Source organism: Crinia signifera, chromosome 3 (assembly GCF_055691185.1).
Source record: "Crinia signifera chromosome 3, ASM5569118v1, whole genome shotgun sequence".
In the NCBI taxonomy this organism is placed as follows: Eukaryota; Metazoa; Chordata; class Amphibia; order Anura; family Myobatrachidae; genus Crinia; species Crinia signifera.
The window spans coordinates 132,296,182-132,309,072 of record NC_139219.1 but is presented as its reverse complement, the minus strand read 5'-3'; the positions used below and the strand labels follow the sequence as shown (position 1 = coordinate 132,309,072).

At 39.1% G+C, this 12,891-nt stretch overlaps 1 protein-coding gene across 5 annotated transcripts in view; it reads left to right on the top strand.

Annotated features, from left to right (window-relative positions):
• The window catches only part of SASH1 (SAM and SH3 domain containing 1), an 893,545-nt gene that overhangs the window by 817,735 nt on the left and 62,919 nt on the right, over positions 1–12,891 (top strand). For all 5 annotated transcript variants that reach the window (XM_083176523.1, XM_083176527.1, XM_083176526.1 and 2 more), the window contains exons 7-8: positions 1,571–1,683; positions 3,855–3,956. In XM_083176523.1, coding sequence (XP_083032649.1) covers positions 1,571–1,683; positions 3,855–3,956 — 215 coding nt within the window. The remainder of the gene's footprint in view (positions 1–1,570; positions 1,684–3,854; positions 3,957–12,891) is intronic.

Sequence of the window (12,891 nt, the reverse complement as noted above, 5' to 3'; positions counted from 1 at the left end):
AACCTACCAGTATATTTTTGGGATTGTGGGAGGAAACCGGAGTACCCAGAGGAAACCCACGCAAGTACGGGGAGAATATACAAACTCTGCACAGTTAGGGCCGTGGTAAGAATCAAACACATGACCTCAGTGCGGTGAGGCAGTAATGCTAACCATTACACCACCCGTGCTGGCCTTATATATACTGTGCAATTTATGCCATAAATGTGTACAGTAGAGCATAACCTTTTATTTTTTTACTAGTCCTTTATTAATTTTAACTGATTACACTGCAACATTTTCAGTATTTCCTATTTATAAATTCCAAGAACAATTTCTGGTATTAATACATTACAGAGTCTTTAATTCCAATAAAATCGGTCAGTTTGAATGAATGCTTTTACATTGCTGTTGCACAGAATAAAGAGGGCCACAGTGTAGAAGGTAGCTGGGTACTTGTTTCCTAGCACGGCCACAATCTTATGGATCGTGTACCTTTAAGTTAAGGTACACGATCCACACGATGGACCCGATTTCCTTTGAAATCAGGTCCATTTTGCCGGCTAAGACACAATATCGGGGGCATCGCGTCGGTCGGGACCATTAACATTGGTCCCGACGCGATGCCCCCGATTTCCCCATAGGCTTCAATGTTAAAATATTTTTTAACATTGAAATCGTGAGGATCGCGTCGGTCTTGTGCCATTATAATGGCACAAGATGAGATGGACTTGATTAAGTCCATCTCACCTTTAAAAAAATGTGAAAAATGTGAAATGGGCCAATATGACCCATTTCACATTATAGATGTCCCCGTCGTCACCCCACGATAGACGCCAACCCGAAGCGTGGCGAGCGCAGCGAGCCCGCGAGGGGCGGCGGTGCGCGTCCTCCGACCTTTTCATTCCCCTACTATCCACTAGGGCGTGGAGTGAGAATAGAATAGTGTGGCGAGCGCAGCGAGCCACCGAGCCCGAAGCGTGGCGAGCGGACACGGATACCTTCACAGGTAAACGCGTCCCTTCGCGGGCTTCACAGGTATCCGCGGGGCTCGCCACGCTTCGGGCTCGGTGGCTCGCTGCGCTCGCCACACTATTCTATTCTCACTCCACGCCCTAGTGGATAGTAGGGGAATGAAAAGGTCGGAGGACGCGCACCGCCGCCCCTCGCGGGCTCGCTGCGCTCGCCACGCTTCGGGTTGGCGTCTATCGTGGGGTGGGGTTTACGTCGTTAAATTTGGGGGTCTAGGGAATATTTTACATTGAATCCAATGTAAAATCGGGTCCCAGGGAAGCGATTTACATTTTATTCAATCAAAAAATCGGGTCTAAAATCGGGTCGGTCGGGTCGATCGCATCGCATGCGACGAAATCGCATGCGATGCGATCGACCCGATTTTTCCGACACAACCACCTCGATGTAAATCGGTGTGGCCGTGCTAGGAAACAAGTACCGGTAGCTGCATTAAAGTTATTTTCAGGACCTGATGGTTAATGCGAAGCAGCATGCTGTTATGCTAAAAGAAGGCTAGAATATGGTTTATTTTCTACTTTCACATTTGATTCTTATTACTTGGTGTGTTTTTGCCTAGGGGAGGATGTTGGCTATGTGGCCAGTGAGATCACAATGAGTGACGAGGAGCGGATTCAGCTTATGATGATGGTGAAGGAAAAAATGATCACCATCGAGGAGGCACTTGCAAGGGTAGGATTTAAAGTTCTTACAATAATCCAACTTTTTTTTAAATTTGTACTTTTTGTTTCAATGTCATTAAACATACAGTACTGTAATCTTTGGACTGAACCCTTTGGCTAGACATGTAAATATAAAGGGATTTTTTTATCATTAAATATTTTACATAATTTTGCAAACAATGATTTGGGTAATGTAAAATTGATATCTTTCTGTGTAAGGATTCGGTATGAAATACCAACGGTCAAAATACCGACAACTATTGACCGACGGTCAAAATCCCGACATGGTCAAAATACCAACATTTAACATTCCGACATGATCAAAATCCCGACAAGGTCAAAATACCGACATTTAAAATCCCGACAAGGTCAAAATACCGACATATAGAATGTAGACAGGTGAAAAAGTCAACATGACTTTCGGTCTACATGGGTTTTTTTTACTGTTTTTTTTTTACCCCAATGTCGACAGTCGACATGGACACAGTTGGAAGTCAACCGCAGCCCCTCGCATCACTCGCTTTGCTCGCAATGCTTCGGGCACACTATTTTTCTCCCACCACGCCCTAGTGGATGGTAGAGTATGAAATACCGCCTGTCGGCACATGTCTGGTCAAAAACAGTGAAAAAACCCATGTCGACTGAAAGTCATGTTGACTTTTTCACTTGTCTACATTCTATATGTCGGTATTTTGACCTTGTCTGGATTTTAAATGTCGGTATTTTGACCTTGTCGGTATTTTGACAGTCGGTCAATGGTTGTCGGTATTTTGACCGTCGGGATTTTGACTGCATCCCCTGTGTAAAATACTAGCCGTGCCAACTTCTATAAAAAAAAAAAAAGGTATTTTAAGCAGGATCCATGAAAGTCATACTGAGTTTATTTTCTGGCCCTCCATTGATTGCATTCAGGTTTATACTCTGAGAGATTTGTTATTTAATGGATTGTGTACTAAACCTACAAATAAGTTATTTGCCCACATAGCGTTAGGCTGACTTTCTGAAGATTGACTGCTAAAAATAACGTTTTTTACCTAATTAATAAATTGGTGTAAGACACGCAGTGGTTACAGAAGGCTTCAATATATGGTTCAGCAATTAATGCATTCTTTCTATTTAATTATATCTTTAATTTGATTCAATGTTTACAATAATTGTCGCCACCATTGTTGTAAATACAGTATCAATGGGATATTGCTGATATTGTTATTATCGTTTACATGGAGCCGCAAGGGTTCTGCGCCGCCTAACAGAAATATGATATGTGATGATCAGTCAGATTGAAGTGTTCTGCTGGGCAATTTTATTCTGAAATTATAATTGTACTGTACTTAAGTTTATTTACCGATAGCATAGTTTTTCAGTAGACATCTGTATTTTAAAGAAGGTTTAATTAAAATGTTCATTATGCCGCAATGTAAACTAGAAACAGACTATAGATGTGTCCTCCTTTTACTATCATCTATTTTGGACAAAGACACTCCTATTGTACAAGAGAGGGACACACTCTTGTGCCACCTTTTTACTTGCCATAAAAGTGTAAGTGCATTGTGAACTCATTCCGTTTTCATGCCTTTATGAGAAGACTCATTTGAAATACCTAAATACGCAATTGATATATGAATATAATAATTTTTATTTATATAGTGCTTTTTCTCCACCAGGCTTCAAGGCTCTTTACATATTTTTTTTTAAATTTAAATTGCATCACTTTGTGACATTATAGCTAGTAATGCGGTCAAAAAGATTCCTAAAGGAGGAAACCTTTGTAGTTAAAGAGACCCTAAACAATATTGGTAAAAAAATAGAGATACATTTTTTTTCCTTGATGTTCAATACCATTTTGCTGCACAATTTCTTCACCCGTACATGAAGCCATGTAAATGACTACACTTGGTCAATAACTGCCCCTATCTGATTCTTGCATATAAAAGCATGGCAGCCTACGGCTCATAACAATTTATAGTTTTGCTGCTTCAGTGTTTAAAATGCTCTTTGAATATTTGCTGGCAAGGCCTGCTTCCTGCTTCTTAACCTCACTTAATAGCTCATCTTATCCACACTTCTTATTTCAGCAGGGACAGTTTTAGAAATGGAAGAGGGTACATTTATTCTTGCAAATTCTGGAAGCTTGTTGTGCTGTTGCTACATAGTACTATGCCAATATCTTCATCTTTTCAGCTGAAGGAATATGAGTCGCAGAATAAGACACCAGGGTCCCAGGATTCAGCAGAATGGGCTGAAGGCTCATTTCCGGGGTGTGACGAGTCTTCCAATTGTAATGTGAGTGTACTGTTTACATGCATGTACTTAACATATCTGAACATCATGCATTTTTCTGTGAAAATGCTGGGGGGGGGGTTATGTAAGGAGAGAAGTGTTTGTGTGATTAATTATATATACTAGAGCAGTGGTTCCCAACCTGGGGTACTAGTACCCCTGGGGGTACTCTGCAGACCAGTTGGGGGTACTTGAAAATAATATTGGTAATGGCGGAAGATTAAAAAAAGTATTTTGATGGCAGAAGAAGACCCACTGCTATGGAGAAGAACCATGTTGTGTCACTTATGGTTCTGTCTTCAGCGTCATCAGTGTCTCAGTGTGCTTTTACCTGACCAGCAATCCAATGGGAGCTACCCATGCTGCCCTCAGACATCAGCAATCATCTGCCCTGCACTTACACGGGTGGAGGAAGCAGCGGCATTATTCCTACAGGTGTTAGTGGGAACCCTGGAGACAATACAAAACCAGCGGCCACACACAGAAGGTCATGATTCCTGTCCACTACTCCTTAATATAAGGCCATGCATAAGGGTACGCATACCGCTCACTTCCACTCCACTCATAAGTACTGTCTATATTTTAAATTGAGAGGAGGGGGTACTCATCAATGAAAAGCCCTAATCAAGGGGTACGGGAGAGAAAAAAGGTTGGGAACCACTGTACTAGAGCTAAACCTGAACAAGGTAGCTCACTGTATACCATTTAAATTAAGAATTAGTTTTTTTGCAGGCTGCTGTAGCTCCTAAATTTGACCATGAAACAAACAGATTTTAATTGATTCCCCCCCCCCCCCCCCCAAAATAAAAATAAATATTAATATGTGGCAAGAAATCTGAGACGCCAGTCCCCCCTCCACCTACTGTAATATTTATTTATCAGAATCATTAATTCTCCCCTTCGTTTAATACCATGTTTTTTGGAAGACTGAAACTTTGATTGGATAATGCTATGGATAGTTTACAGGGAGGTGCACAAGTTTTAAACTCAACATTCTTTATACAATTATCATAGAGAATAACGTTTAGTAGGTAATGAGTTTCTAAATTACTGAATCATTTTCTTCTGTTACTACCTCCCACTGGAATATAGACTTTGTGTAGGTTAATGCCCTGTCCATATAGAACATTTTTTATCTGTTTTTTTAACATAATTTCTGAATAACCTTGTCACCAGTACTTTTAGGGAGATTTATTTACATGAAAATGTCATTTTCAAACTGGAAAGTAGGTCTTTATATTAGGGGAAGAGACAGAAATGCTGTTTTTAAAAAGGTAAATATTATGTTATACTAAATGACTCTGTCCCTCATGATTTTACACAGAAAATTATTAGGTTATTGGTAACTGACACTGATTGTCTTTCTTAGCTGCCACCAGACAATATCTCTACATATTTGTAGGCAGGGGTTAAAGTGAGGGGAAACGGGGTGGAACTGGGTTCCACCACCTCTAATGGTAGGGGAACTGAGTTCCACCTCTACCACAGCCCTGAACAGTAATTCCATCAGAAAAGCTTGTCCCAGAGGCTTATTCTTTTGGCACAGCGAATGTGATGTCATGCTATCACTGGCACTGAAGTGCAGAAGAGCCACTAAGAGTAGCAGGCTCAGTGCTTGCTGAAGACAGGATGAAAGGGGGCTGGAGAGACTCCAAGGTGGAGAAGCTGCTAGAGGGACCCCTGGGCATAGAGCTGCTGTGTATAATTAGCACAACTTTGGACATCCTGTGTATAAGGGACACTACTGTGTGATATAATGTGAATCAAGGGCAATACATGCGGTGCGATGTGTATGATTGTGCTACGGTGTGTTGTAATTTTCATTGGAGTTACTATTGTGTGACCACACCCCTTCCTTGTTGGACCATTATCCCTTTATGGGAGGCAGGGCACAAATTCCCTGGCACTGGTCTAGGCTCTGCCTAATTAGGAGGGGGGTTGAGGTGTTAGGGTAAAGGCATTATCATTCAAAGAGCAACAATTTACTGTAAACCATGACAACCATATATCAATTAGCTTTTAATAGTCTATGGTAGGCATGCAGCATTACACACATCTGGATATCTGGTTGAGTTCTTGTACAACGCATAATTGCAAATGAATACAAACTTTATTAGTTTATTAATTAGAAAGTTATAAGGACCCAACCAATATTTATCTATGTTATCATTGGCAAAGATGTAGGGGACGGGCAGAAGAGTTACTTGCACTACGCTAATTTCAGTAAATATACTCCATAAATACTGTATACTCAGAACACATTAACTATAGGGTGGACTGGTACTGTAGGTCAACCAGACTGAAACATCCTAGCTGAATATGGAAACCTATATTAAGTAGGCTATCAAATTGAAGAGAACTCTCCTGGTTTCTATTAAAGCATTCCGGTTCTTTCATGGATCTGAAGATTTTCACAACGTTCAATACACTGTAATAAGTTACCCATGAAGTAACATTGCATGGCTTCGAAAAATAAAATAAAATTTGCAAAGCAGCTTTTCGTCTCTAAACTATCTCTCATAGCACAGATTTCTAATTTATTTAACCCAATGTTAAACCTAATTTACCACTAACAAAAGTCATGCTATTTCCATCCATAGCTAATTGCTTTCATATAATATTTTATGCTCATGGAATAACCATTGAAAATCTGATTAATTTTGAATTGGTTATCATTGTAAGACTTGTAATATAAACAATTCTGTCTTTATCTTCCAAATGGAAAGCAACCAAATATATAATTACATTATTCTGTTTTGTTTATAAGACACCACAAGGGTTCCATAGCACCAGGCATACGGAATAGAACATACCTACAAGGTTACATAGGTATATTGGATATTGGCCCTTATTCAGATGTGATCACAGAACAAATTTGTTCTCAAAATGGGCAAAACCATGTGCACTGCAGGTGGGGCAGATGTAGCATGTATAGAGAGAGTTAGATCTCTGTGAGTTATTTTGTTTCTGTGCAGGGTAAATACTGGCTGCATTATTTTTGCACTGTAATTTAGATTTCAGTTTCAACACACTCCACCCAAATTTAAAACTCCACTCTCTCTCACTACCCCACCTGCAGTTCACATGGTTTTGTCCATTCTGAGGACAAATTTGTACTGTGGTCAGATCTGAATAAGGGCCATAGTGTAGTATTATTATTAATAATTGGGATGGCCTGTAGTATAGACCAGGTAGTGATTTATGCTCCTAATTTATACGTTTACATTAATACAATAGCAATTGTGATTTTCTAGTTTACAGAACTGCTAATGTTAACAAGTGATGCTGCTGCCCAAAAATGGAACGAGTTGCCTGCTAAGTGATTGCAAGCTCATTGACCATTTTGTAAACATTCTCAGACTATATGTTATAAAGTAGGTCTATGGCTACAGTCTTTACATGGCAGTAGCGACGCAGATGCCACATTTCTCTTGGTATATATGATCAGATCTGACTTCTGTTACGTTGCGTGGAAACCGCCATGCCACTCTTGTGTTTTTGCTGCCACTCTCAGTTAACTTTTTCCCATGATTATTTCCTGTCAATCACTCTGCGATTATAGCCTCTCTGTGAGGATGATTGCAAAGGAACCTTGACACATGCGCAGTCTGCTGTGAAAGTATCGGCATAGCGTACATCTCCAAATTAGACCCTATAGCTTGGAGAAAATATAAGGCGGATGATGCCACTGGCTATTGCCTATTTCCTCTGCCCTTATGTTGCTATAGAATCTTCTATAGTAAACTTTGCTGGAGAATGCATAGTATGAGAACATGCAACAGGACACATTTTATGCCCCCAAGAGTATTTTAAATGTAATCCACTTCAACAGGAAATATTTTCACTGAAAACTTCCAGTGAGATCAGAAATTCAGGGGAAAGGAGTGACTGAAGCATCTGCATATAGTACTGCAATAGTATTATTTACTTTTTAGAAAAATTGGAATTACCAATGAAATCATTTTCGGAAACCTATTCCAAAGTTATATAGCCATCCATTGTGATTGTCTGAGCCATCTGCTCCATTCCAATAATACTGTGTATACAAGCATATGCAGAGGTGAGATACATACGGATGACCGGCAGTCATGATCCCGACCAGTCAGAATACCTACGTCGCCATACCACGGGAGGGAATCAATACAGGGGTTAGGTAAGTATCCTGAGCCTTTCATCATTCCAGCTCTGGCATTTTGACGGGAGTTGGGTATATTCAGTATAATGAATGCTGGCATCCTGATTGCTGGGATGCTGACTGTATCCGTCAGAGAGATGACAAAGATACTGGGTTTCATAGTCAATTTGGAAGAGTTGTCATTGCCACTTAGGCCTTTCCATTTCGGATCATTCAGCTATCACAATGTGCTGCCAACTTCAGTATCGGTAACAATACAAAGCTTGGACTAGGCTCCTTGAGTTGTTGATGCATATCTCTGAGCTGCAAGCTTCTTACCTTTCAGCAGTGGGATATTGTTTTGTATAATAAGTGCCCATTAATGTGTACAGTGTGTTTGACTAAGAGCCATTTTGTTATAATTTCACATGTGTATCTTTTCAGAGGTATCCATACCTCCCAACTGTCACGATTCCGTCGGGACAGTCCCGATTTTCGGGTCCTGTCCCGACGTCCCACCCGCGGCAGGCATTGTCCCGCTGCGGGGGGGTGGCAGTTGGGAGACCCCCCAATGTAGTAGAATAGACGCTGTGCGCATGCGCACAGCGTCTATTCTCGTATGAAAATGAGGTCGCGGCTAATTAGCATAAGCCGCACCCTCATTTGCATACGCCACGCCCCCTTTTCGGACACGCGCGCGGCTTCGCCGCGCGAGTGTCCCTATTTCTTCACATTAAAAGTTGGGAGGTATGGGTATCTGTTGTTCTTATTCTTCATTAACTAAAAGCAGTGCATGTCTAATTAGAAAGTGGGCAGTGACAGCTCCACTTGCATGGTGGTGCAAGTGAAGACAAAGGCCGGACACCGCCACAAACTGTTAGATGAAGAAAGTCACAGGATAACTCGCCCGCCCTCACTTCCCTTTCATCTAAATTCCACCCTGTTCTTTTTCCTTAACAAAACACCACTACTGCTACAGCATGACATCAGAGCATGTCCTGTGACTGATATATCCATATGACAACTTGTAGAGACTAAATTCTCCAAGCCTTTGCAGAGATACTGTAGCTTAAGAGTTGGCTGTAGACTGTTTAACATGTGATTTTTATTAACTATTGCATTGTTTTTTTTTTTATTTTAAGATGAACAATTTTTACTGAACAGGAATGGTGGCATTAGAACTTCAGCCATTTACCAACCAGTAAAAACTGACAATTATATGAAATCTGTGTGCGCCTGTGTGTAAGACAACCAGATTTGTGTTTTTAAAAATGTATCTTGTGGTCTATCAGGATAAAAAAGGGTATTCTATTATTAATACCATTCAATGCAAGCAGACTCCTCATTTGACTTTTTATTATGAAAGCAGGAAATATATCAGTTAGCATATAGGATGTGAGAGAAAGATGCCTGCAATTATAACATACAGTATCCAGTATAATTTGCCATTATCTTATGGCTCTGGGGCATTCCCTTTATGTGTTGGAGCATTTAAAGGGTCAGGGACCATTTCTGTTTTGCAGAATATGTATTCCTCTTCTTTTTTTTTTTCTTTCACTAAAATTCCATAGACAGCAATTAAGGCCTTGGAGGCCAGCAAGAGGTTAGCTAGCCTTCGTCAGTGAAAACAGGGATTGTTTGCCATATACAACACTCCCTTTTTTCCTTGTGGTGAACAGAAGATTTGCTTAAAGCTGATGACTTATGCCGTTTTTTTTTTTTTTTTTACAAGCAGCACAGCTCAGTGAGGATCCGGGGAATCAGTCAGAGAGCAGAAGGCAGTTAATTAAGTCCAGCATCCTCTTTCTTCTGCTCACCCCCCTCCTATAGCTTAATAGCTGTGGCTCTCAAACCTTTTATGTGTCTGATAATATAACTTGGAAAAGAAGTCTAGTGTACACGATTGAAATCACATGTTGCTTTCAAGAAGTGCTTAATCGCAAATTTGGGGAGAACAAGGCTGAAAAAGAACGAGAATTAAGAGTCCAATAACATTTGCTAGAATTCCTAAATGCCGAAGCTGGTAAGTTAAGAGTTTGTTCTGGATCTTCGGATATGCAGGACAGGCACATGTTTCCATAATACGATCCTTATATCACTAACTTGCTATTTTTCTTACCATGTATGATTGTGGAGTGTGTTTTTGGACTCATTCGTGTGGAATACATAAATTTTTGCCACTTTTTAAAAACTGTCTAAACCTGTATTGCACATTGGGCTGCATGTAGTGGCATAAAGAACATTGTTACTTTATATATTATGTCCCAATATTTTTGATTCTATGATAGCATCTGGATTGTACCAATATTAGATATATATAGTTACGAGGGGATAACTTTGTGTTTGTCTGACACATGTAGCAGTCTTCTCTGAAGAAGTATCCTAAATACATTATGCTAAAATGGGGCATACTTGGAGTAATTTTTTTTGATTCATTGGATGATATTTAAATTGTGTTTTGGCACTTTATAATCAAATTGTTTACACAAATAGCTTGTAAAATGCAAATTTGACATGTTAGGTATAACCTATGTAAAAAAAAAAATTCCCTTGCTTGCACATTTGGTAGTTTACACTTCCATAGCATTTTATATAGCCTATTTGTTTTCTGTTAACATTGCAGAAACACGCAACATAGCCCTGCTTCCGTCCAGTACTTTTATTGCAATCTATTAGGCAATTGATACAGTTAGCAATAGACTCCTCCTTTCTTGGTTTTAGTGTATTATTTCCTTTGTATTTTGGACTTAGAGCTGCTTTTCTTAGGAATCTCCCCATCCGCAGAGTAAGGAGACGTTGTCTTGTGATGTCATCAGCTGTATTTTTCTTTAGTTGAGAAAGCATTTGCATCTTCATATTAAAGAGACAGTGACCTCTAAATGCATTGGGGTTATAAAATGTCATTTTAGGTTTCTTAGAATTGACATTCCTTCCCAGATTTTAATGCTGTGGATCAAATCTGAAAATAAACATTTATCTTCTATTACCCTATTGCTACCTTCAATGTTTATTTTTCAGAAATGCACAATAGCTAAGTATAGTTTGTTATGCATGAGTATTGTAAAAATATTAACTTATTTAACTTATTATATAAACTACTTTATTTTTTGGGTTTAGTACTTTACATGTACTGTATTTAAAATACACACTGAGTGAGAATTATCTACATAATAGATAATGTAGATAATTCTCACTCAGTGTGCAATTGGGATACAAAATGTTTTTTTCCTAGCCAGAATTACCCCTCCCTTTTGGCACCTGAGTGACACACCTCTGATTGAGCATCTTACAAACAAATGTGTTGAATGTACTGTATTTTGAATTATGTATGTTTTAAATATTTGACTTTAATATAAAAATATTTTTTTTACAACATCCTAAGCAAGGATACATGTATACTCCTATTTTAAAGTGGTCTACAACATATCAATATTTTTGTTTATTAAATGTATTCTAATTGTGCAATTGATTGCACAAACAATGTTTGACTGTGTATGCCTTTGTAACTAAGCTAATGGTTTAATACAGCTTTCAAAGGACATGAGACAGAATGTTTGTGTACAAATTTCTTCTTAAATATTTAACATTTTCAGACTTTCTACAGTGAAATCACTATTTTGTTAACAAAAATATTTGTTAACTGGTACATATGTTCTCTTAATCAGGGTTTTCCAAACTCAGTCCTGAAGGCATCTTAACGGCCCAGAGTTAAAGGATATCCGGGCTTAATCACATATGGTAAAATCAAAGTGACAGAGATAACAGTTAAGTCACCTGTGCTTATTTATGGATAGCCTGATCACCTGGACTGTTAGGGTGCCATGTGGAATGAGTATTGGAAACCAGGATCTAAGGCCCCCATACACGCTGCGATAGCAGCGTGCAATGCAATGCGATGTGCGCTCCCGCGCACATCGCATTGCACAGTACAAAAAGTATGTGCTGCACATACTTTTTGTACTGCCCGCGGATAGCATTGCATGCAAAATGCATGCGTTGCGATGCAATGCAACCGATAACGCATTGCACGCTGCTATCGCATCGCGTATGGGGGACTAAAGGGACTAAACATTAAAAGAATATTTGTTTCATTTCTGTTAGATGTAGTTTTAATAGAAAGCTCTTTATTTTTAACTAAATATTGCTATATTGTAAAGAATAGAGCACATGCAAGAACAGTGTTCTGGAAGGAAGAGATATAATAGTTACAGATCACATAATGCATTCTGCTTTAACGCCTACATTAATCTTTTAGCATAGTTTATTTTAAGGGTGTATCTAACCTATTTACCAATAAGATTTGTTTTGATAATTATGTGCTGTTGACTTTCATAAATACGCCAGTTTGACAGTATAACTAGTATGGTTTAACAGGAACCTTACATCATTATTCTGATTAAACACTTTACTGTCATTGAAATGTTTGCACCTCCCATTGGTATTGTTGGATGGATAAGCTTCCTCTGAAAGTTGTACACGTTACTTGCCAAAAGACCCTGCTCCAGGGGTCTGACTACAGCTTGAGAAAAAAATGTTCTTGGACAAGAAAATAACAGGATATCATAGATCAGTTGAGGCTGCAATACATAATGGGTGAGATTTAATAGGATGAGAGATTCAGAAAGTGAGAGATTTGGTAAGAAATATCCAGGTTTTTTTTAAAGCGGCAATCCTTTACACTTAAAAATCAAACTGGTGTTGCCTTGTAAATGATTGCCACTTTAAAAAAAACCTGGATAATTCTTACCAAATCTCTCACTTTCTTAATCTTTCATCCTTTTAAATCTCACCCACTGTGTTTGATAGCTGTATTGCTTGTTAATG